This window comes from Esox lucius, chromosome 22 (genome assembly GCF_011004845.1).
Source record: "Esox lucius isolate fEsoLuc1 chromosome 22, fEsoLuc1.pri, whole genome shotgun sequence".
Taxonomy (NCBI): domain Eukaryota; kingdom Metazoa; phylum Chordata; class Actinopteri; order Esociformes; family Esocidae; genus Esox; species Esox lucius.
The window spans coordinates 16,984,994-17,010,446 of NC_047590.1; the positions used below are offsets into that span (position 1 = coordinate 16,984,994).

Below are 25,453 nucleotides of genomic sequence, written 5' to 3' on the forward strand. Positions count from 1 at the left end.
CATTGGACAGATCTACCAAATGTTTAGATGACAGTGGAAAAGACATTCCTGTTGACTTTGATAGCACAGTAAGTATGTTCTGGTCTCCTCAGTTTAGCTCATGCACCGTATGGGGGTTAATTGGTTATACTGCACTCCTGTTAGCCCCTAAGAGTGTTCACATTCCTGTTGTGTTCTAGCTTTATTATGGCAGAGGACGTCTCGGGACTTTTACCACTTACAACTAGCCCACCGACCTTTACAGTCCCAAATCAAGCACAGTGATATTACCTTCCGGAGCTTTCTGCAGTGTAAGCACTTTGTGTCTGTGTACGTAACACAATAATTGCCATTGACAAGACGGTCCGACGTGAGCGGGCGCCGGACAGAGTCTCAATGGGCAATAAGGTTTAGTCCACTTACAGGGGACAATTACGCCGGGTTACCAGGGTATTAAACGGCGGATCGCACGCTTAGCCGCTTAATCCGACAGCTGGCCGCGTCGTTAATCAGATCCGTTTAAACGGCCCGCTTTCGACATCTGCCCGGCCCGAGTCGCTCGGCCTCGTCGGCCTCTGGCCACGCTTGGCGTGGTTAAAAGGGCCGTGGCTATTTAGGAGTCCTGAGGTGAGATGCTAATGCGAGGTGATGGAGGGTGGGCTTCTGGAAGCGGCAGCGCAAAGGATTGCCCAGGTTGTTGTTGTTGTACTCCGGGTGATTGAATGAGTCATCGCCTTGTGAAATGTATTTTCGCTGTGTTTACAGAACATATGAGATTAGGGTACGCGGGGCGGCTCAGGGAAGGCAGGGGAGACATTCGCTTGGCTTCCGCGCAGGGCGGGCGTGTCCCTGTTGCAGCTTCTAATTAAACCTATTTGTTCAAGGTTGAATCGAACGGCCGACTGGAATGTAACGGACAGTTGTATTGTCTGCGTTCTTTATGCCACACTCTCGTTTTTTAATGGAGGTGGTTATGCCTCGGCGCCGTGCTTAGATATTAATGTGTTGTGTTATGTAATACCGCGTGGACCCCGTGACCAGCTGTCGCTTTTTCAAGTGGCTAAGGAGGACTCGTACAAAATCCTAATGCCGGAGTTCAAATGTGCCGCTCAGCACACGTAATTACGGCTATCAGTCGCAATTGCATTAACTGTGTCAGGATTTCCATATGGCGTTACGGAGTCTAACCTAACACACCGGCCAATCAATGTCAACCTGAATATGCCCACAGATGTCAGCCTCACTGGCTGGCATTGACTGACAGGTGATGTGTATCCGTGTCCTGACGGCTCACCGGTTATGTAACCGAGCCCGTGGCCGCCGGCGTTGCTGCTCCCGCGCATCCTGTCCCGATGTACGGGCACGGCAGTGGCACGGGCCAGTTGGCACTGCCCCTCCAGGTGCTGGGTCTGCTCCGCCCGCTGATCCGTTTGAACAGCCGGAGCCACTCTGGACATTAACCGCGGTCGCGTACGCTTGCAGAGTCCTGCAATGGCGCTCCGTTCCCTATGCCGTGCACTGACCGGGACCTATTGGACTGGCCGCGACGGAGGGCCGTTTCCGGACCGGAAGACGCGTGGTGAACAGGAGGTTTAGAACCCGGCTGGAGCATCCCAGGAGTTGCTGACAGTGACCTGACAAAAGGGCGAGGTTTCATAGAGGCTTGTTACTTAAGACTCTTGACTCGCTTGCTGTCGCTTGACCCAGTCACGCGACCCAGCGCCAGGAGTATTTCAGAACGAACGATACTGCGGAGCAGGTCAGCGGCCTTTCACGGCGTCACAGTGACCCCGGCTTAAGAGGGATGGACGTTCAGTTGGGATGACGTTTTTTTAATAAGAAGAGTAGACATTACACCTTTGCCCTGTTCTTTCAATAATGTTCCAAAAGCAGGGTTGATGTCCGTGTGGTGGCTGACTACTCAGGTGACTTTCTTAGGAATACCGCCGCTGTGCAAGGTCTCTGAAAGAACGTGAATGGGGCCTTGCAACAGCTGCCCGTCTGTGGGTTGGATATAGTTCACTTTCCCGAAACTATACCATTTCAGAGTGTTCCATTATTGAACGTGGTCATGTCTTTGTTTACGGACAAACACTACGCTGTTTTTGGAGTTCGTGTTAGCAGAGGTGTGTTGTGTTGAATTATTTACCGTACTTGGCAGCAAACGTATTCCAAGGAGTTTTTCATTCCACGAACACAGCATGGGATCGTGTTGGGATACGAAAAACATCATCTAAATGGGTTAGTGCTAAAAGTCAGAAGGGAAATGGACACAACAAGCTTGCTTACACCGATTCTGTGGCTACACCAAAAAGACGGACATAACGACAAGGGACATGTTAAAAGGTTGAACACCTTACGTTGTTGCTCAGGATTAGGCGAGGAATCAGAATGTTCAAAGTGGCAGATCTCTGATACAGTTAAGGTCGTGGGATGCGCTTCTTGCCTGAGAATGAGCTCTCTGATATACACGTACACCAATAAAACTGCGGTAGTGTCCGTTGAGCGAACCACTAACCAAACAAGGACATGAATCTGTGTCCTTGGGACAAACCACTCTGCCAACCGTTGCAACCCCCCCCCCCCCCCCCCCCCCCCGTTGAAAAAAACATGAAATCTCATAATTAAAGATTATATCAGAAACAATTTTGTGTGTAGGGACAAAATACCAACTGAATTAACTTCAAAGGGTAGTTTAACAAGTAGAACAGGGAGAGAAATGATTCAGTACTTTGGTTAACTAACTAAAGAGAAGGAAAAAGTTATTTGCTGGAGTGAGATTGACATTTTTAATATCCTTTGCATCGCGGAGGCCCTTTCAGACGGGAGCCAATGTGTCTTTATGCATAAGAAACAGCAGTGTCTATTCTGTACGTCTGTTTACAGCTGCACACACACACACACACCCACACCTCCTTGTTATTGCGAAAACAATGCATAATTAAAGCAATCATGATTAATTACTGCACATACTGGGTTTACACATCTGCTTAATTGCAACTTTGAAAAGTATTCCTTGCTTGTTTTCTGGTGTCAAAGCTGACGCTGAAGCCAGAACACTAGCAGCAGTGGTTAGTGGATTTTCTTCTGCTATCCTATCATTAGAGCCCAGAGAGAGAAGAGTTTTCTCTGAATACGAGCAGCTACGTCTGGTTGGGAGCCATTCCCTCCTCACAGGGTTCCCAAAGTCATTTCCATAACATGAGCCAAGAGGCCGCTCGCTGTTCTGATGATGACATCAGACATCTTGGACGTTAATATGCACAAAGACGCTGGAAGGTGTTGCTTCCTTCCGAAGGCAACAGGCCGAGTTGGGTTCTCCTCTGCGATGGACGCTGATGTATACGCAGTCATAGGCGCTATTGATTTCCCCGTGTGTATTTATCGAGGCTGCACCGAAGCACGGCTAGGAAAAATAGGTTATTTATGACAGCCCAGTGCTCGAGATTAATCCATTTTTTAATTACAGAGAAGTACGTAGGTTTTGCCCTGTCAAGCTTCCAGATTTAAGGTTTAGTCAAATGTCGGCGCTCGTTTTTAAACGTACAGTAGCTGCTGAGAGTGCAGTATGCGACAGAGAAACTGGGTGAATCAATGTGACAGTTTGCCGCCTCTGCTTCATAGAAGTCACCTGCATCCTTTCTTCAACACAGCAACCCACACCTAAGACCGAGGAGTGGCTAAATGAGCATGCTCTGAAAATCACTGTCTGGGCTTGGACTAAGGACTATGTGTTTATCTACAGTTCGACTCAACTTTTATTATTAGTCGCCTGTCACAATGATGTCTCTCCCCAGAGCCTATTTTAACACCAGAAGAGGCACTCTAAATAGTGGCTATTAGAATGCTTAAAGCCTGTGACAGTTGGGTTGAGAAATTACAAAAAGAAGACGATAGTGTAATGATCATTTAAAGCAGGTAAATCATGCCTGACCAGTTAATTAAGACGCAGCCGGACTAGCCTGGCGTTGGTTTTACAGGAAGCTCCCTGTAAATATGGATTTCCATGTGTGTGAGTACGGACGTGTGTGAGTTAGTGTTTATGTGAAGCTAAATCCCTTGTAGACTAGGCTTCTCCTCCCTTTCTCCATTCATTCCTCCCTCCTTCCTTGCCTCTTACATTTAAGTCCTTCCACTACCAGAATATAATTTTCTTTGCATCAGCATGTTGACTGTGGTTGGTTGCTTATTTATAATATCCCTTTAAGAACAGGAGGTCTGAAAATGGCGATTAGCCATTAGCAGTGGGCATATAGTTAGCATATGAAAGCATTTTAGCAGGTACTTGTGAATAAGATAACATTTGGAAAATGACAAATGTTAAAATGTTATATGATAGCGGGCCTGTAGTTGTATATAATGAAAGTCCCAAAGCAGTGTACTTAACAGTGTTATTGACAACTGCCATGATTACCATTATTGTACCTAATAGCTTCATGACCTTATTACCACATCAGGTTTAAATATCTTGAGACATTGATAACTCAGCAGTTTTCACTACCAGCCCACAGCGCAGAGATCCAGTTCAGAGTTGTCCTCAGTAGACAGACAGTCATCTACAATAACTTAGCAAATTTTCTCCATACCCTTGTTTACCCAACACTGATGCATGGGATTTGCATACCCTATTTATTAAGTTACTTTTATTTAAAGTGATATATTTAAACAACCTGAACAAACAGGCAATTGTCTTATTGTACCTGAATGCAGTGGTTGCTGGTTAAGCAAGCAGTGTGCAAATGTTTTGTCCCCGGCTGTAGACTGAAATGATTGGTCGGAGTTGCAAAGCTGTAAGAAGTGAAAAGCTAATCAGCGCAAGAGAAATGTCAGGCAGAAAATTTCACGCACGTTAGGTCCCGCCCGTCTTCTCGTCGCCACCCACCTTTGCTTGCCGTAATGCGCCCAAACAATGCTGGGCGCTCTCCGCTGTGTGTGGGAGTGTGTGGGTGTGACGCAACACGTAAATATATTCTTCATGGACGCTGAGGCGCCGGGTAATCATGCATGGCCAAGAACGGGTCGCAATTTTAATTAGAGAGCCTCGCATTCATTATTCACCATTCCCTCAAAGGAGCTGCTTTGTGTTCGGGGAGGGAGAGTGTGGGGGGTTGGGGGGGGGGGGTTCGCTGTGCTTCTGTCGTTTGACGAGCCGCTCTGCAGGGGAGATATGTACAAGCCGGGCACACCTGAAGCCAGGCTGCATTCAATTAGCTTTGAGCACACGGGGTTCGCTGTCCGGGAGGCAGAGTGGAGGCATGTCTCTGGTAGTGGGGTAGGGCTTCTGGATGGTGGGGGGCGGCAAAGTCAGGACAAAAGCTGGTACAGTTAGATAATGTTTCGCGTCAGAGACAATGGGGGGTCATTAGCCGTCTTGGTGACGGCGCAAGCCGAACGAGGGAGCGGAGTGGGTCAAACAGGAGGAGGCACATGGAAGTACACGGTTATTTGCAGTTATGGCGTAGCGGAGGTCCACATGCTTCTCCACTGAGAGACGAGAATGAATCCTTTGTCACTTGCGGTACATTACCTAGTGGAGCCGTAAGCCAAAAGCAGGACGCTCTATAGGCTGCCATTTTAAATTAGACGGTTTAAAACCATGTGCAATATAGTGTTTCCATTTCAGGCCACTCAGGTGACCAGCAGGATTATTGAAGGTAATTACATGGTAATGTTGTTCTTTGCCATATTCACTTCCAGGGATGAGGAAGCTATGCTCCAACCAAATCCCTGTTGTTTTGGACCCCAGATAGGCCTATTACTTCTGTATGGCTTCAGTATGCATTCCCCTAGTAATCATATAACCCCTGAAACAACCTCCCAGGGACTTTTATCACATGAGCCTCCTTATAATGAATGTTTCGATCGTTTTTCTTTGGTCCATTGTCTGAACCGACGCAAATGTATCTGTTGCCGCCAGGGTCTTGGAAACAAAGGTGTGTGTTTGTTTCTTCTGTTTTGTCGGTGTTGCTGAGATAGTTTCGCTTAGTAATGCTTCCTCTGACAGACCACTTAAAACACATGGTCGTGTTTTGAAGGGCTCGTAAACGTTCACTTCAATTTGTTGCGTCCACATTTCTTGGATGAGCCGGACGAAACGGACAAGTCCAGCGTTTTTATTGGCCCACTTAGTCTACCGCTGCATCTGCCCAGATCAACATGACATTGTTTCACGTCACCTTGCACATTAGCACTGAGCAGAACTGGAAAACAGAAGGAGATGACATTAAGGGGTATTAGTCATTAGCACATATCAGCAGTGGATGCAACACCTACCAGGTCGCCGCTTGCCTGCTTGCAGATGAAAGGCCCACAGCTGAGAGTGTTGGAGTTTAAAATCCAATCTGCTACGACGTGCTTTGAGCCCTGTCCTTTTGAGGTTTTTTGTACAACGCCACGTCGATAGATGATCGCAGATGATAAATCAAGGACCACCTACACAGCAGAGGGCTTTGAAGAGCTTCTGTTTGGTCGAAGCCACAGCCATCTGACGTCTCCGCTAAAGATCAGTAAAAGATTGTCACCCGCCATCCAAGCCGCTTTTAATCAGGTGAAAGGGTTTGCTTTAAAAAGAACAAATATATGATGAAACCTGGAATTGTAGCTGTAACCTGTAGTTGCAGTCCATTGACGTTTATGTCAACATGGGCGTTTATACCTGAGCTAGGACATGTGTAACAAAAGTTGTGTAAAAAAAAAAGATCCTGGTGGAACATCTAATAACAAAAAAGGTTAATTGGCAACAGGTCGGAGCGGATGAGTCTTTCAGAGGTAAAGATGGGGAAGGGTTCACCGCTTTGTGAAAGACTGCGCAGGCAAATAGTGCAACAATTTAAAAATAACGCTTCTCAATGTAAAATTTTTGTTTTGAGTTTGGGGATCTCATAATCTACGATAAATAATATAATTAAAAGATTCAGAGAATCTGGAGAAATCTCTGTACACAAGGGACAAGGCTGAAAACCAATACTGGGTGGCTGTGATTTTCGGGCACTCGGGTGGCGCTGTATTGAAAACATGCAGGATTCTGTAGTGGAAATCACTGCATGAGCTCAGGAACACTTCTGAAAACCATTGCCTATGAACACAGTTTGTCACTGCATCCACAAATGCCAGTTAACACTCTACCATACAAAGAAGAAACCATACATGAACAAGATCCGGAACGCTACCATGTTCTCTGGGCTCATTGAAGATGGACTGAGGCCGAAAAGTGGAAAACTGTCCTGTGGTCAGGACAAATCAAAATGTAAATTATCTTTGGGAATCATGGGTGCCGCGTCCTCTGGGCTAAAAAGGAAAAGGACCATCCATCTTGTTATTAGTGCACAGATCAAAAGCCAACATCCGTGATGGTATGGGGGTGCATCTGTGCACATGGCGTGGGTGACTTGCACATCTGTGAAGGCACCATTAATGCTGAACAATACAAACTGGTTTTGGAGCAGCATATGCTGCTATCCAGACAATGTCTTTTAGGGAAGGCCTTTCTCATTTCAACAAGACGATGCCAAATCACATCCTGCACACATTACAACAGTATGGCTCCATAGTAGAAGAGTCTGGGTGCTAAACTGGCCTGCCTGCAGTCAAGACCTTTCACCCATTGAAAACATTTGGGGCATTATGAAATGAAAAATACAGCAAAGGAGAACCCGAAATGTTGAGCAGATGAAATCCTATATCAAGCAAGAATGGGAAAACATTTAACTTTCAAAACTACAGTAATTGGTCTCCTCAGTTTTCCAAACACTTTCCAAACAACAGAGTGTTGTTAAAAGAAGAGGAGACGCATTGGTAAACATGCCTATCCAACTTTTTTTTAAACATAGTTGCTGGCATCAAATTCAAATGGGCATATTTTTTCCAAAAACAATAACATTTCTCTGGTTCAACATATGATATGATTGTTATGTTGTCTTTGTACTTTTTTCAATATAGGGATTAAATGATTTGCACATCATTGCATTCCATTTTCATTAGAATTTCACACGGCGTCCCAACTTTTTTTGGAAACAGGGTTGCAAAAGCTGCTCTCTTCTATTCTGTCTGACTGGCGTCCGCACACCTAACTGGAGCCAAAGGGACTTCTTTAAACCTGGTTCTTGTTTTAAAGTGTCCCCTTAGGTGGATCGGCGCAACTCTTGGCATGGCTCCTCTGATGTACGTCCACCTTCCCAGTGCAATTTCCCCTCAAACTCGGTAGTGACATTTGTTAAGGATGCCCCCTGGAGAGGCTGGCTTCCAGCCGGCTGGTGATTAGTGTCCCTACACCACCGGTTGCACCACAGAGGGTTGTAACCAGTGGCAACCTCCAAAAGGGGGAGTGTAGAGATACTTCACACTAATGGCCCCAAATGGACAGAATTAGTTGAAAAGGTCAACGGAGGAACAGGGTTAGAATGCAGCCCCCTCTTCACCCAACGTCCCCCTACAGCCAGCTCGGGGATGGCAGTGGTTTCGTGACACTAGGATCTGTTCATTTGGTAGTCAGAGCTGGTACTTCGTGATGTCAGTGTTTGATGCAGCGGCACTCGAGAGGGAATAGTAAACTATGTTTCTGTTAGTTTGTTTACCACGACTGCACTGCGGTTGTAGATCCAAGGCTAGCGCTGAGTACTATACCGTAGGTCAGGTACATAAGCCAGTTTATCGTCTTAACCGATTGGTCGTTAATTCCATTCAATCTGGTAGCCTACGTTTTAACACATCAGCTGGCTTCTCTGACTCGTCAACTCAATAAGCTGTAACCTGGTCCACTGGAGCGTTTAACATAAAACAGGAATTGTTTTAACCATAATGCTGATGATTTGCTTGTTTCAGTCACTGGACAGTACTACGAGAGCTCAGTCATGCTTGCTTTTTAACGGTTAGTCAAATACACCGCTATCACAATCACTTTAAAGTTCAAACCAAAAATAATAGTGAGTGCATACTTTTATATACCTGTTTTTGATGTATGAACTACATATTCTGTTTTGCATTCTAAGATTACCAGTGGTAAACATCATTTTTTACCATGGGTTTGTGTGCCATAACCAATCACAATTCTTATTTTAAACAAACAGTTAAAGCAAGTACTGTTCTTCCAAAGTTCTGTAAAATTAGATTTATTATTAGGGCCAACATGTTGACAAAAGACATGAAGAAAGAGAAGTATGCATTGAAATTCACAATTCTGAATATAAGAACCCATTTGTTTAGAGATTATATTATATGTTGAAGGTTGAGGATAATTATCCGCCCCCATAGGCCAATAGGACTTGATGAAAGGTAAACACTTCTCGCAAACAAGAGCATTAATGATGTTGAAATTCTGCTCCTATGTGAACCAGCCCAGTAGGCTGTCACCTAATGATCAGGAAAAACGAATAGAGGTCGGTGAGAATTACTGCATCTCTTCTCCTCCAAGGACCTTCCCAAGAACAGGATTCCTTTAGAGCAGCGCTTCCTGAAAAAAAAAATCCATCCCTTTTACCTCTCATTTTAATCCATCTGTGCTGAAGTGGTCTTTAATGAAGCATGAACGGGGGCGCTGTGGACCCCCGCCCCACTCCACTCCTCATCCTCTTCGTAAAATGGGCGAGAATTGGTTGGGTAGAGAGAGTTAATGGGAGAAGACTGAGCGATTTCTGGTGTTAGAATCTCCACTTCCCATCCATCATCATCTGGCCTGTGTATAGGGCTGATCACAGGACCTCTGTGGGTCTGTCAGGGCCACTTTGAAGAGCCTCTGCTCCTGCTGATCCTGCCAACCCCATCAGGTTATTACCGTTGGAGGTGAGGCCCAGATGGAGGTGGCCAGCTGGATAGGGGAGGCCGGTAAAGTACATAGAAGGATGACCATTATGAAGGTGGGCAGGCAGAGAAGCCTACATAGATGATAGAGCTCTACGGAACCAGTTTGGGTTGGGTGGGCTGGTAGAGAAGCCTACATAGATGATAGAGCCCTACAGAACCAGTTTGGGTTGGGTGGGCTGGTAGAGAAGCCTACATAGATGATAGAGCCTTATGGAACCAGTTTGGGTTGGGTGGCAGAGGGAGGCCAGACCCCTTTGGAGGCATGGCGGTCCAGTTAATGGATGTTCATCAAGGCCTCTGAGGACCCACTTCACGTGTGGGTCCAATTCAGCTACTCAATAACTCAGCAGCTGAAGACTGAACATCCAGTCCGACTATGCTCAGAAGGATTCACCTTTCATCAGGCGAATGGGTGTGTGTGAATAGGCATGTGTGTGCATACGTGCCTGCGCGTTTGTGAGTCTGTGGGTGTAAACGTCTTTGGTCTGCTAAAAGGATAATTAAAATCAGATAAATCAATAACTGTTAACATCAATTGTATTGTGTGATGTTCATTTTCCCTTTGAATCGGCTAATAAGGCACTGTGGGGAGGTTTAACATTGTAGTTCAAGACAGACTTTTGTTTCTCGATGAGCAATCCATTTATTATTATTCTGCCTCAATTACATAAAGCATTTGGATTCTTACCATTTCACCAATGTATTTAGGCTACTAATAGCTCATATTCTGTTTGTCTTATTTTGTCATGTTGATTCTTCTGTGGTAATGCTGGTTTAAGTCATTAAAGTAAGCACTGACATATCCTTTAAATGCTTGTAAGTGTTAGTCTTTTAAGTGTCTGTCCATTCTAAATCCAAGCCGACAAGATGAAAGATCAGTTGCTGTGCCCTTGAACAAGGCACTTAACCCTACTTGTTACTGTAAGTTACTCTGGCCAAGATTGTCAGCTAAATTACAAAAATGTTCTTCTAAATATAGCCTACAAGCAAGGTATATTTCGTTTTTTTCTGTTGGAAGGAATTAATTAGTAGAAGCAGATCATTTCTAATCATTTGTAACCTCTTTTGCTTGTGCCAAGAACATTTCATGTCCATGCTTTTGTTTGTCAGTGTGTTTGTAAGGCTGATTTTGAGTTCCCGTCAAAGCCCTCCACCGTTCTCTCTTTTGCTTATCAGAAATATGCCCAAATGCCTTCCCCGAGCCTTTTTATAGGCTGTTTATGGCTGCCACATGTTGGACTCATCACTTTAGGTAACAACTGTGTTTTTTTCTTTTTCATGTCGTGATTAAACAAAATAATCAATGCATATTTCATAAATGCGAGAGGTAATTAACATAATGAGATTTTCTGTGAGCGGAGCGTTATTCTTTCTTCAACCGGGGAAACATGTTATGGATCGAGGCTCTAATTTGAATTTGTAATTAACGAGTTTTGGTCACACGTTTTGGTCTCGGCCCTGTCTAATTGTTGGCTCCTTTATTCGGGAACGATGTCGTGAGCTTTGGATGTTTGTCGTGTACTGGGACGATAACATATCATTGCTGATCAACGAGTCATTTCACCTAGTTACCAGAGAATGGACTTGAAAGTGAGAATCTTTCACTCACAAATGTCTCACATTTTTTGCAAAAGGAGCCAGTGAAGGCTGTTTGTAACTGTGCTGAACGAGACGATCATTAAAAACATTCAAAGGCTGTTCCTTATGACTAAGCTAGTCGACTAGGCTGGTCAGTAGGCAACACATAACACTACATAGTGTAGACTACATCCAGCAATCCCTCTGAGAACCATTACAGTACCTCCACTTCAGCTGTTGTTTTCTGTGGCAACATATCCGAGATACAAGGACTTTCCAACGCCACTTTGAAGTGGTTGCCTAATTAAAGCCTAACAATGATGGGATGGCCGGATGTACAGATCTTTTTTCAGTCCTCGCTGGGCTTAATTGGGGTTGGTGTATTCCGAGGGGGGTCGAACCAACCTGAAAATTAGTATCTTCACAACAGGGGATCATTCGTCACCTCTCATAGCTACAATTTCATCATTGCAGTGGGTATCAAACATGTGCTCATTAATGATGCAGAACCGCAGTTGAATAGGAGGATAAGAGAATTAAATTATAGGGCTGATCAGATGTACTTATGGTATGTTACTCATACGCAAATGTTACATAAGGAACCTGCGATTTATTAGACGGTTTGAATTCCAGTTAAAGGAAGAGGACCACCTAGATATGACAGCCATGCACTTGCTGTTCCTTTAAGTACAGCTGACCTCTTTAGCTGCGGCATTAGATATGTATTTGAGGACTAATGAGCATGATTAGCCATTAAGCATGCTAAATATTACATGTGAAGCTATGAAAGCGTGAACGCTCTATTGGATGGAGAATATTCACATTAATTTACATTTATTATTCAAATAGTGCTATAAACTGAAAAATATACATATATATTGACTGCATAATATACAGTTGATGGAGACAGTGGAATGACAAGTATGCGTGTGAAGTAACTAGAGCATTTCCTGGGTTACTCCATCTTTGTAAAGTCTATTTATGTAGCCAGCATTTCTTATACAGTGCCACTGCCACCATTTATTTGCCTCTGAGTTAAATTGGCTTTAAACAACAACAGAGTTAAGCGAAGCCATATGTCCAACCTGAGAGTGTTTCCTGGCAGTGTGGATTTCAAAGTGTTCAGTAAATAGGCCAGCACTTCACAGAATATGGATATTGGATGAATGGTGTTACCGAGGTTTGAGAATTGTGCTCTACGACTAATATGAACAAAGCCAATGTATACGCTTCCAGAATTTATACCAGTTAGAAACCCTGAGGACTGAGAAACGATTGAGCATGCTGTCACACGCAGCTTGATAATATTAAGCTCATCATGACAGGTTAGCACTTTCACTCATTCAGTAGATATTTCCCCTGTCCTTCCTCACTCGTTCGCTCGATCCGTCTAACTCAGCGCTCAGGCTGAAGTAAAACCACCTATGTATTATTTACAGGTGTTTTGTTCCGTTGTGACGCGTCATCGAAAACAGTGACACATGATGAAGGATTGCTCTTCATTTAGCTTCCGTGCACACACAACACCACCGGACATATAGCTGCTAAGAAATCTGTGGACGGTACTTAGCACTTTCCCCGCAGAGAATAAACCTTTCGGTAAGTATGCAATGTAAAGAAATGTGGGTTGCTGTAAATACCCATCAAACTTTAATCCGTGTTCACTCTATAGCAAAGTCATCTTAATCACTCACACGCTTGGTCCAGAAGGTATGCTACTGAAGCTATTAGCTGGGTTTGAAACGGTTGCCAGTGTAAAGTTTAGAAGCACATTGAAGTTTGACGCTTTTTGGGAGGGGAATATCTTTTGACAGTTCCCCGCCGTCAACAGCTTCGGCTTCCACACAGTGTCTGCGGTATATTCCCTTCTCCTTCTTCAAAGGGGCCCTTGGGTTTATTAAGACATTTTGATAAATAAAGTATGTGGCTCAATGGATAGTGTGTAGGAATGTGTTTTAATGCAAGTCCTGTTTTTTGTCTGTCCTTTTATTCCAGCCCCTCTAACAGATAAGCCTCCAAAGATCCTGTTCCCCTCAGAGAACAAACTCAGCACCGTGGAGCTACAGATTGGTAAGAAAACAACAGGATTATGTTCACAAACAGCTGTGTGTGCCACTGTTACCAATGACATGCTATCAGTAACGAAGTCCTGATTTACCATAGTCAATTATTTAAACTGGTGTATTTGCATTGATTTAAAATGGATACATTGTACATCTTTTGAAGATTTTTTTTCCAAGCCTGGTGTGAATATCAAATTGCCAGTGAGGTTGTTGTTACGAAGATAACTGGTAAATTTTGTTATCACACTGCTTGGAATCGAAAGTGTCATTTATTTTCCAACACTGCCTCATGTCGAAGGCAACAGTAAGTTGAACACAAGGATCCTCTGAGAGCACTGCGGTGATCCAGCGTTTAGAATCCTTGTACTGCATGTTCTCTGAATGGCGAATAGCATTTGATCAATTCAGTTTGCCTCAACACGCAACATGGATGCTGCCTGTGTTTGATCACCTGGATAATGTGTGGATTTGACACCTTTGGGAGAGTACAATAGGCCTTTTCATCTTTAGACTGACTGGAGGTTAGTATTCCTGCAGATGATTGGCCTGGATCGTGACTGGAGTGGCTGAGCGTGAATGATGGTCTTTAGTGTGCCTAACCAGCCGCTCATCGCAGGGACACATGGGCAACTTCCTGCCACACTGTGATTGGCCCAGAGCGAAAGCAGCTGCGCAGGGAGGGGAATTGGGTCATGATGGAGGTTTCCCTTTGAAGTAAATTTGTCACGGGCGATGAACAAGGGGGGCGGAGATAAAAGGTGGCAATCAGGAAAAGAGGTGCTAGTCATTATGTGGTTTAAAATGATGACGGATAAAAGCGGGCCGGGTTTATCAGATTAAATGTTTTGGGATGGAGGCTGATTTTATACAGCCTTTTCACTGACAGCGCTAAAGATAGCAGCTTAGGGGCTAGACTGAGGAAATAAGGAAACAGTGAAATCCGAGTGAAAACACTTAACCGTAGATGCTGCAGAAACGGTTGATGTCCCGGCATCCAAAGCATTGTTGGACATTGAGGAGTTCAGGTTTTGTACATTATCTGGACAGGTGGGGGTCCAGTGTTTTTATGCCCGCCCGTGCCTTGATATTGCATCTGACTCTCTGATCATATTCATAATGTATGTCGAAGATCCTGTTTGAAGTTCCAGCTGTACAAGTTCCTGTCACTTACTCTGAGAGCTGTGGTAACACGTTCTTGTCACCCCCTCAGACGGGGTAGTCAAACTTTCGGGAGTGGGGGGCGGGGCGCAGAGGAGAGGCTGTTTAATATTCATTCCCTTATGAAATATAGAAACATAAATGGCTTCACTTGACAGTTAATTAGACGAGCACGAGAGAGGGAGTGAGGACTGACGGAAAGAGGAGTGAAGGAGGAAAGGAAGGCTGATAGGAGATGGGGGGTGAAAGGGCAGTGATGGAGGAAACAGTAAAGAAGGTGGAAGACAAAAAGAGGGAGGGAGAGATGGAGAAGAAGAGCGATGAGACAGAGTACAACAGCAGAAAGATGAGAGATGAACAGAGCACTACACCGCCAGACCCAAATAATCAACATCTGTTTCCTATCTTCTTTCTTCTCTTATTTTCCCTAGTTGATGAGACTTTCTCGGGTGCGATCGATTCTCTAAGAGTTATTTGATTAAAGCATGTTGTGTAAATACATGTTGTGGCCCTGGGTGGGCGACGGTACTGTGTCTTCTCAAGGTCTGCCCAGCAGGGCCAGTCGGATCTGTCTTAGTCAGTAACATGTTACCCGTGTGTTATGTTGTTCACAGTGTTGTGTTGTGTCGATGTGGATCCCCTTGTTAATGAACCTGAGGTGTGTGCTCGTGAGAAAAATGGCAAGCCTGAATTTACCTTTGGCAGCCAATAGAAGGGATCACACTTATTCCTGCAGCTATAAATAACTAACTTTACCCTGTTTCAAGTTGATGTAAAATGTTTTACTGTATTTCGTCAAGGTCTGAATTGTTCGAAGGATTGTCTGATCACAAGCATAGTATAGTCAGTGAGTAAGTATAATTGCTGAGTTAGTATAGTCTGTAAATTAATCTTGTCTGTAAATCTAGCCTGTAATAATCAGGTAGTTAGTGAGTTACTATAATCTGAGTTAGTATAATCTGTGAGCTGTAATCTGTAAATTGAAATAACCTGTGTGTTAGTTTAGTCATTGAATTAGTATGGTCTGTGAGTTCATATAATCTTTCAGTTAGTATAGTCTGTAAGTTTGTATACAAATATATCCATTGCTTGAATTGCATGAATCATAAACCATGAATCTGTAATAATACTGACCCTCATGGATTAGCAAATTTAAGTGTCTATCATGAGATCAATAGCACAAGAAAATCTACCATCAATGTTTTCACAGTATTTCTGAAGTTTTGTTCTGTATTATTTCAACCCCAGGCAGCCATGTTATCAACAATGTGTTCACTGTACTGTAGCCTACCGCCGTTAGTACCAGAGTGTATTTTCACCCAAAAATCTCCTATTTACATTTAAAAAATATCCACATGCATGATGGGTTTTCAATGTCAGTTTGAATTTAAACTGCAACAGCTAGCGAAGATGTAAAATTACAGTAACCAAGTTCATAGTTTTCATTGGCACACATAAAAGTTTTTATTAAACCTTTTTTATTTTATTATGAGGTGTAGTGGGTTTTTTCATGTGTCCTTATGTATATGATTATCGATGAGAAAAGTGAATAACAAATAGCTATATCAAAACACACTGCTATCATATATTGCCAAACACTACTTAACACAATATTATTGGAATGTGACCCAAGTATCGAGATAATATCTTATTACTGATGCCAAGCTATTCTGCTAATATTTAATAAGTTGTACTATGTCACGAAAGCTAGCATGATTTCCTAAGATTGCTAACGTTATCAAAGCCAGCAACCCATAAAAAAGGGATCTAGCTAACAAGAGCAGCAGATACAAAGTTTAATATACTATTCCAGTTAGGTTTCCACGTTTGATAAGTTAGTAGCTACTCGCTAACATTATTATAGGTCATGATGACGGCTGCCTGTTGTTGCTAAAACGCTCAGTGTAACATAATGCGGTACAGTAGACCCCCATGTCAGCTCCTGCTAGCCTGTACATACATTAGTCATAGTAGTATAACAGAGATTTTTATCTATAGACATATATAAGATCTACTGACTGATTTGCAATAATGGTTACTCTTGATTTAGTGGCTGCATGCCAATCACGCGATTAGCTACACTACAGCTAACTAGCTAGCTGAAAATATTTCCACGTGCCAGGTATGTTATATAATCTTGTAATTAAACCTTGTCAACCTTTTGCCTATCAATGTGCAGTCTTGGTGTGACGTTGTATCTTTGAGTGACCACAGTTCAGTCCTATAGCTCAATTATTACACTAGTGTTCTGTCCTAAAGTTGGCGGACAGCAAAATCCGACCAAATCTAATGCAGTTTGGACGTGGGTGATCTCCAATTAGCTGTAAGTTGGTCTAGTCTGTGAGTTTGTTTAGTCCGTGAATTAGTACATTGTGCACAGAACTGTAGCACCTTCTATCCATAGAAAACAGTGATGATTCAGAGATCTTTTTAGTTAGCTTTTTAGACACTAGAGAGGACCACAGGCCCACTGTCACTGCTCCTTCCTATGAATAAGCACAATGTCAATACTTCCAATAAAGATGGACACCATCTGTCATTCATATAAGGAAGGATGACTTCAGTTCTTCCTATGAAGAGAGATAACATTACCCCTTCCTATAAAGATGGATAACATCACCCCTTCTTATAAAAAAGGATAACATCACCCCTTCTTATAAAAAAGGATAACATCACCCCTTCCTATAAAGAGGGATAACATCACCCCTTCCTATAAAGAGGGATAACATCACTCCTTCCTATAAAGATGGATAACATCACCCCTTCTTATATAGAGGGATAACATCACCCCTTCCTATGAAGAGAGATAACATCACCCCTTCCTATAAAGATGGATAACATCACCCCTTCTTATATAGAGGGATAACATCACCCCTTCCTATAAAGATGGATAACATCACCCCTTCTTATATAGAGGGATAACATCACCACTTCCTATAAAGATGGATAACATCACCCCTTCTTATAAAAAAGGATAACATCACCCCTTCCTATAAAGAGGGATAACATCACCACTTCCTATGAAGAGACATAACATCACTCCTTCCTATAAAGAGAGATAACATCACTGCTTCCTATAAAGAGAGATAACATCACTCCTTCCTATAAAGAGGGATAACATCACCCCTTCCTATAAAAAGGATAACATCATCCCTTCCTATAAAGAGGGATAACATCACCCCTTCTTTTATAGAGGGATAACATCACCCCTTCTTATATAGAGGGATAACATCACCACTTCCTATGAAGAGGGATACCATCACCCCTTCCTATAAAGATGGATAACATCACCCCTTCTTATAAAAAAGGATAACATCACCCCTTCTTATATAGAGGGATAACATCACCCCTTCCTATGAAGAGAGATAACATCACCCCTTCCTATAAAGATGGATAACATCACCCCTTCTTATATAGAGGGATAACATCACCCCTTCCTATAAAGATGGATAACATCACCCCTTCTTATATAGAGGGATAACATCACCACTTCCTATAAAGATGGATAACATCACCCCTTCTTATAAAAAAGGATAACATCACCCCTTCCTATAAAGAGGGATAACATCACCACTTCCTATGAAGAGACATAACATCACTCCTTCCTATAAAGAGAGATAACATCACTGCTTCCTATAAAGAGAGATAACATCACTCCTTCCTATAAAGAGGGATAACATCACCCCTTCCTATAAAAAGGATAACATCATCCCTTCCTATAAAGAGGGATAACATCACCCCTTCTTTTATACAGGGATAACATCACCCCTTCTTATATAGAGGGATAACATCACCACTTCCTATGAAGAGGGATACCATCACCCCTTCCTATAAAGATGGATAACATCACCCCTTCTTATAAAAAAGGATAACATCACCCCCTCCTATAAAGAGAGATAACATCACTCCTTCCTATAAAGAGGGATAACATCACTCCTTCCTATAAAGAGAGATAACATCATCCCTTCCTATTAAGAGGGATAACATCACCCCTTCCTATAAAAAGGGATAACATCACTCCTTCCTATAAAGAGGGATAACATCACCCCTTCTTATATAGAGGGATAACATCACCCCTTCCTATAAAAAGAGATAACATCACTCCTTCCTATAATGAGAGATAACATCACTCCTTCCTATAAAGAGAGATAACATCACTCCTTCCTATAAAGAGAGATAACATCACTCCTTCCTATAAAGAGAGATAACATCACTCATTCCTATAAAGAGGGATAACATCACCCCTTCCTATAAAAAGGATAACATCATCCCTTCCTATAAAGAGGGATAACATCACCCCTTCTTTTATAGAGGGATAACATCACCCCTTCTTATATAGAGGGATAACATCACCACTTCCTATGAAGAGGGATACCATCACCCCTTCCTATAAAGATGGATAACATCACCCCTTCTTATAAAAAAGGATAACATCACCCCTTCCTATAAAGAGAGATAACATCACTCCTTCCTATAAAGAGGGATAACATCACTCCTTCCTATAAAGAGAGATAACATCACCCCTTCCTATAAAGAGGGATACCATCACCCCTTCCTATAAAGAGGGATAACATCACTCCTTCCTATAAAGAGGGATAACATCACCCATTCCTATAAAGAGGGATAACGTCTGTCATTCCTATGAAGAGTGATAATGACACTCTTTCCTATGAAGATGGATAACGTCAGTCATTCCTATTTAGAGTGATAACGACACTTTCCTATAAAGAGGGATAACGTCACTCCTTCCTATAAAGATGGATAACGTCACTCCTTCCTATGAAGAGGGATAACGTCTGTCTTTCCTGTGAAGAGTGATAATGACACTCTTTCCTATGAAGAGTGATAATGACACTCTTTCCTATGAAGAGGGATAATGACACTCTTTCCTATGAAGAGGTATAATGACACTCTTTCCTATGAAGAGTGATAATGACACTCTTTCCTATGAAGAGGGATAACGTAACTCCCTTTGTAAACGTTTGCAAACTGCCCCGCTGAATGTAATCGTAAACGATCGCCGGTTTTACTGTCCTCGAAACCCAGCAGATGTGGGCACTCTTGTGGAAAGGAATTAGACTCACATTATTTTGGTGGCTGGGCTGGTGCCCGTCAGCGCACTAGGGCAATAATGACCCCTCCTCCTTTCCTTCCTCTGCTCCCTCAGCCAGAGAGAGGAAAGTCCCCGTAGACCTAACAGTACAGCCTCGGCTGGATCAGTGACAGAGAGAGCAGCTAGCTTTTCACAGACGTGCTCGTGCAAACACATAGACAGGAAACATCCCCTGGCCTCAGTTTTTCCGCGGACTGACATTTCATCTGTGTCTCATGGAGCCGAGGCCTGTGTTAGACCAAAGCCAACACAGGCCCCCGCCACCAGGCCAGCTGGGTTCCCTGGGTCGGCCTCCCAAACCGCAACCTATTCCCTTAATAGTGGACTCGTTTCAACCGCCTGTTTCAGCATAGCCCTTGTCAAACCGGGAATAGTGGGTCATTTGGAACCCAGCCTTGGTCTTGGAGGTCGGGGTGTACCAGGTCACGTGGACTCTGATTAGGGCACTGACTACACTGGCTGTCACTCGGCGGAATTCTTCTATCGTCCGACACGTCCAGCTTTCACACCCCACCCTGGAACATCTGGCATTCGGGCAGGCGTTGTTATTCCGCTCTGACGTCGTGGTTTGGAGTCAGAGGGTACACGCTGACTGGTCACTTCTCCAAGTGGGAGTCACTCGCTAAATTGAAACCTACACTGTCCCTTGGCACAGCAACATCTTTCTCCTTGTTCCTCTCTCCTTCTGTCTTTCCCTTCCTGACTCCCCATCTCTCTAAAACTCTTCCAGTCCATCTCCCTCTATCTCATTTCCTCGTGATTGCTGGGTTTGGAAGCTGTAAACACGCCAGCCAGCCTCATGTAGTTCAAACACTAGCCTCTCTCACAAGTGGGTCACCATCATAGAGTCGGGAAAGAGTCTTCCTCCCTCCAGAACAGAGCATATTTGTATCAATGCTTTAAGTAAAGTTACTCTGGAGTTAGTTTGGTATTTGTTTACTTGTTTGTTGCCGAAGTGACGTTGCGTGGGTATAATCACCGGGGATGCCAAGCCAGAACAAAAGTAATGACTGGTATGTGTTGTGGAAATAGTGTTGGTGGCTCTAAGGCAGGGGTCGTCCACTTGGTTTGACCTTGGACCAAATTGGTTCTGAGCGAATATTCCGCTGGCCAGAATGATGTCAGAACCCAGCTCTTAAACTGTGACAGACGGAAATCCACCCGGTGGCTATTTAAGGAATACCAAATGAGGGTATTCAATAGCTAGTCGAATATGCAGCTACTAAAGAACTGCCAGGTGTAGAAGTAAGACAAGTGTGGAGCGGGTGCGCCCTGGATGAGTGTTAAAAGGTGTGCTTAACCAAAATCCATGTCTAAACCGTTCACAAACAAAAGGGACTTGGGGAGAAAAAAAGAGAGCCATGATTGAGAACCGGGACCCTGGCCTGTCCCATTACAGGTGCGCCTTGTCACATTAACCACCCGATCGGCTCCGCCAACCTGCAGTAAACAAAGAAACACAAACAGGAAGTGGCTTGGGGGCGGTAACAATATGAATAACACTGCAGCTGATAACCGAAACGACAGTTTGACGTATCACATTATTACTGCACATAATACATTCAGTGACTGTAAGTTTGCATAAAGAATTTTGATCTGAAATCGTGAAATATCCAGTGTGATTAAATAGTACGTTATTAAATTAGGCCTTTTTCTCTGTATGTTAATTTTGGGGAAAATAGGTCAACGTAACGTGAATTTGCTTATATCCAAGTGCGCCATTAGCTTGCTATCTGGAGTAAATGTTGCTCTCGAAAAGGTGGATCAGGGAATCCGAAGTTTTGCGAGGTGAACTTTTTATTTTGACATTACACGTGGGACTTTTGGGTAAGATATATTTCAATAACTCCCCTCCCACACACACTATTTTTCAATTTATAAAAAAATACAAGGGTTGCCGGCATCTCTCCGGTGTCAATCAATGAAATTCCACCGGCAGCCATTTCATATTCCTTTTGTCCAGACAGCATCTCATACAGTACAGATGCTGAGACAGAGGGGTGCCATTTCACTCACTGGGTACATTCACTTGAAGAATCTGAAGGAAAATTATGAAAACAGAGAGATATAAAGAGATATAAAATGTTTTCATGGCGAAACTCTTTGGTAAAACCTAGCTTACCATGGCATCCCTGAATGTATGTGTCCTCTTTGGACCAGAACACAAACATTTAGCCAACGTGTGAGATGACTGGCCGGGGCCGAGACGACTGCCTCCAGCAGAGGAGGGATCAGTTCAAGCCACACAGTTTGGATGTTGGAATTATTTTGAGAGTGGCTAGCGACTATGAGTGCCTTTTCAAAGTGATCAACAATCAGATAATGTGCAACATTACAAGATATATGAAAAATAGGCCCAGAGAGATGATATGCTACTAAATCTTTATGGATTATATGGAATTAATTTAATTCTATGATTATTTCTATAAAAAGCAGCTGTGCGCAAGCAAGCGTGTTCGTAAATGGCAGATTCAGAAGCGGTCCGACATTTAATCCGCCACTAACCCCCGATTGGACATGGATGACTAGTTGTGCTGCGGAAAAGGTGCATACGGCACAGCTGTTAGATGCGTTTGAAAAGGGGGAGTGGAAAGTGTAAAACCCAGAGGGTTGACTACAAGAACGATGCCATCCTACAGTGTCTCTGCTCTGGATGCTGATCGATTAGCGTGGTGTGACTAGGTCAAACAGTTATTGTGATTCGCACAGAGAATCATAGATTCATCCAGTAATTGGAAGATCATGGCTCGATGCCGAGCCCCAGTCCCAAGTTGTTTCCCTGTCCTGTCTTGCCCAGCCTGCCCCATGGCCAGAGGAGTGAATTAATAGAATGTATTTTTCTTTGCCCGACAACTTGTGTCTAACCTTTAACCTCACATTGTGACCACTCCATCCAGGGTACATCCACTGACCCTTGGGGGAATAACTATGATTTCTACAGTCATTTCGAAGCACTTTGTGAGCACCAGCACTGTACATAGAACAGTCCTTTTCAAAGGCGTCGACTCCAGTGAGTCACGCACCTGTCGTCCTCTTCACAGTGCGAACCGCGCTGTGGGGTAAATGACAGCCTGATTAGAATTTTTCGGGAATCACAGCCCCATTCCTTTATAATTGCCCTTGATCTGCCTGATTGGCGTAAGATGGTTCTGAGACTTAAATGGAGACAGTCATCGGAATGAGAGCGAGCCTGACAACGGCGACGCTGAGGGAGAGGACAGACGGCGCCGTGACACAGCGGAGGCAGCGGCGAAGAGCTCTGCCATTTTTCCCAGTCGGAGGCTCGTCTCTCGCCTGTCCCTCCCGAGCGGCGCGCTGCACTGCAGCTGACTGCCCCCCCCCCCCCCCTCCCTCCCCCCCACAGCCTCCCCTCCCTCTCCCTTCCTCTAAATGTCACGGCGGCAGCAGAGCGCCGTATGATGCCAAGGGTTCAGATCTCTCAGATCAATATTACATCATTTCTCTCAATTAGGGCATATTTATTCCCCTCAAGTTATTGTATGTCTGAGAGGGTTCCATCTGCATTCCGGGCACATCTCCAGAGACATCCAGTCACAGCCACGGCCAGCAGGGGACATGATGGTGGGTGGGGGGGGGGGGGGGGGGGGGGGGGGGGGGGGGGGGGTCATTTAAAATTCACACTGTGGGTGAAAGATGATGGTGTCTTACGTCGGGTTATTACAGATGAAAGTGGGATGAGGAAGAAGCCGCCGTGCCCCAAATGGTTAATTTGCCCCGCAAGATGTCTGACAGTAATCCTGCGTGTCGTCTTCCAGTGGTCCGGGGGAGGAAGCGGAGGGTTCTTAGATGGCGAACTTGACCTCTTATAACAGCTCTACGTCAGGATCTCAACGACGCCGACAGATCGAGGCGATGACATTACTGGTCTCAGCTCCGACAGATGGAATGTGAAAAAAATGCTGTCCCTCTCACAGATCTTTTTACGCTTTTTGAAATGTTGAGATTTGGTTCCACGCTGTACCAGTTTTTTGGCCAGTGTAAAGTTGCTAGAATGTGTTTAGAACATCTGTGACAACCTTCAGTTATTTCAAGTAGAGCTGGTGGAATTATTTAGGGGCAGCAGGTAGAGTAGTTATTAAGGCATATTTGTAGTGACCGAAAGGTTTCTAGATGGAATCTGTGAACTTGAAATGTAAAAGACGTAATTCACACTATCCCGGAGCGAGGCAGTTACCCCCAGTTGCTACCCAATTGCTCCCGGGTCATTGCTGTAAATGAGAATGGTTTCTCAATCAACTAACCTTGTACAATAATAGTAAAAAAAACACTGTGTTGCAGTATTCAAGTCTGTGTTTTTTTATGACTTTTGAGTGGACTTGGACTTGGTAACCAGGACTTAGAGTCGACTCGGACTTGCCTTCTCAACCACCAGTGACTCGGATCCACCTTCTCATTTGGACTGGGTAGGCTGTTGTGGGAAACAGAGTATTTTTCAGCCCTGCAAGGCAGAGCTGAGACAGAGTTTTACCCACAGGCAGTGGAAATGACACACAGGCAATATCACTTGGCTAGCTGAACCGGTTTACCAAATTGAAAGCGATAGAAGTCTGTCTTCCCTTGGGTACATAAATGTCACTCTTTGATTTTGTCATTCCGCTTGGTCCTCCCAGTCGCTCCCTGCATCCTATAGACAGGCTGTGTCCAACTTGTAGTTTTCAATTGGAGATAAAAGAAAAAAAATATGTCACACATATGTGGGCTGTTACGAAAAATATCGGAATTGTTCCAAATAATAAGTCATTAAGAATAAGAAATATAGTTTGTGTGACTAGGACAATGTCCAGTTATGTTAAACTTGTACACAGTGGCCAAGACTTGAGCACCCGGACTCAAGCAGTGACTGGGACTGGAGCGCCGGGAACTCCCCGAACCACTCAAGTCACAAGAGTCAGGCTCATATGGGGTCAGATGATTCCCATCCACGCAGGCGTGGCGTCTTTATTTTGGGAGCACCCGCTTTGTGCGTAATCTTCCCCTCAGCTCTCCTCTGTAACCCCAAAGCTCCGTAATCAGCTCGCGCTTTGCGTCTTTGGTGACTCAGGCAGTACAGACGCCAGCGTAGCTTTGAACTGTAGCTGCCTCGCTGGGTGCCACAGTGCTAGCACAGCCCTAGTCTACGTGTTAGTCATCCACCCGCGGGCTCTCAGCCGGCCACATATAGAAGGCAGCATGGGCGCCGCATATATATCTTAGACACGGTATGGAAAACTGCTTTTATCTGAAGCGACGTAGCTCTTAGCGGAGTGAGCGCGTTTGTTAGACCGAAGCGGGAGTCGAACCCACGTGACATTGCTAGCGGGCCCTCGAACTGGGTGTTATCGTGTGACGTGACCGGTGTTAACGCTGAGGGTTCAGTTTAGTATCCCGCCTCGCTTGACCCTAACTTATGACACCCCCTGCCACCTCGCAGGTCAGCGCTGACGAAGTGCGGACGAAGAAAGCCCAGATTTTGGGGGTCCCTTGCGGAGTTAACTTTGAAACACCCGATGAAGATGATTCATTTCATTTTCACTGGGCTGTCATGTATGGCGGTGGTGTTGTACAAGGTGAATATTGGAGGTTTGGACCGGTGTTCTGAAATAAACTTCACAGGGCATGGAGGATAAGCCTGTGCCGACTCACGAGAAGAGAAAACCCAGGCCACGAGACGACGCCCTCCTCTGAACCTGAACATAGGAAGGCTGCTCTGCCATTTCGCTTTGAAGGCTGCTCCACTTTTGACTGCCTTACGTAACTAAAAAAC

The 25,453-nt window shown here is 44.2% G+C and overlaps 1 protein-coding gene across 4 annotated transcripts in view; it reads left to right on the forward strand.

Moving 5' to 3' along the window:
• LOC105023742 (interleukin-1 receptor accessory protein-like 1-B) overlaps positions 1 to 25,453 on the forward strand; it is a 239,685-nt gene that overhangs the window by 141,950 nt on the left and 72,282 nt on the right. For all 4 annotated transcript variants that reach the window (XM_010893169.3, XM_020042531.2, XM_010893170.3 and 1 more), the window contains exon 6: positions 13,351 to 13,425. In XM_010893169.3, the coding sequence (XP_010891471.1) occupies positions 13,351 to 13,425 (75 nt within the window). The remainder of the gene's footprint in view (positions 1 to 13,350; positions 13,426 to 25,453) is intronic.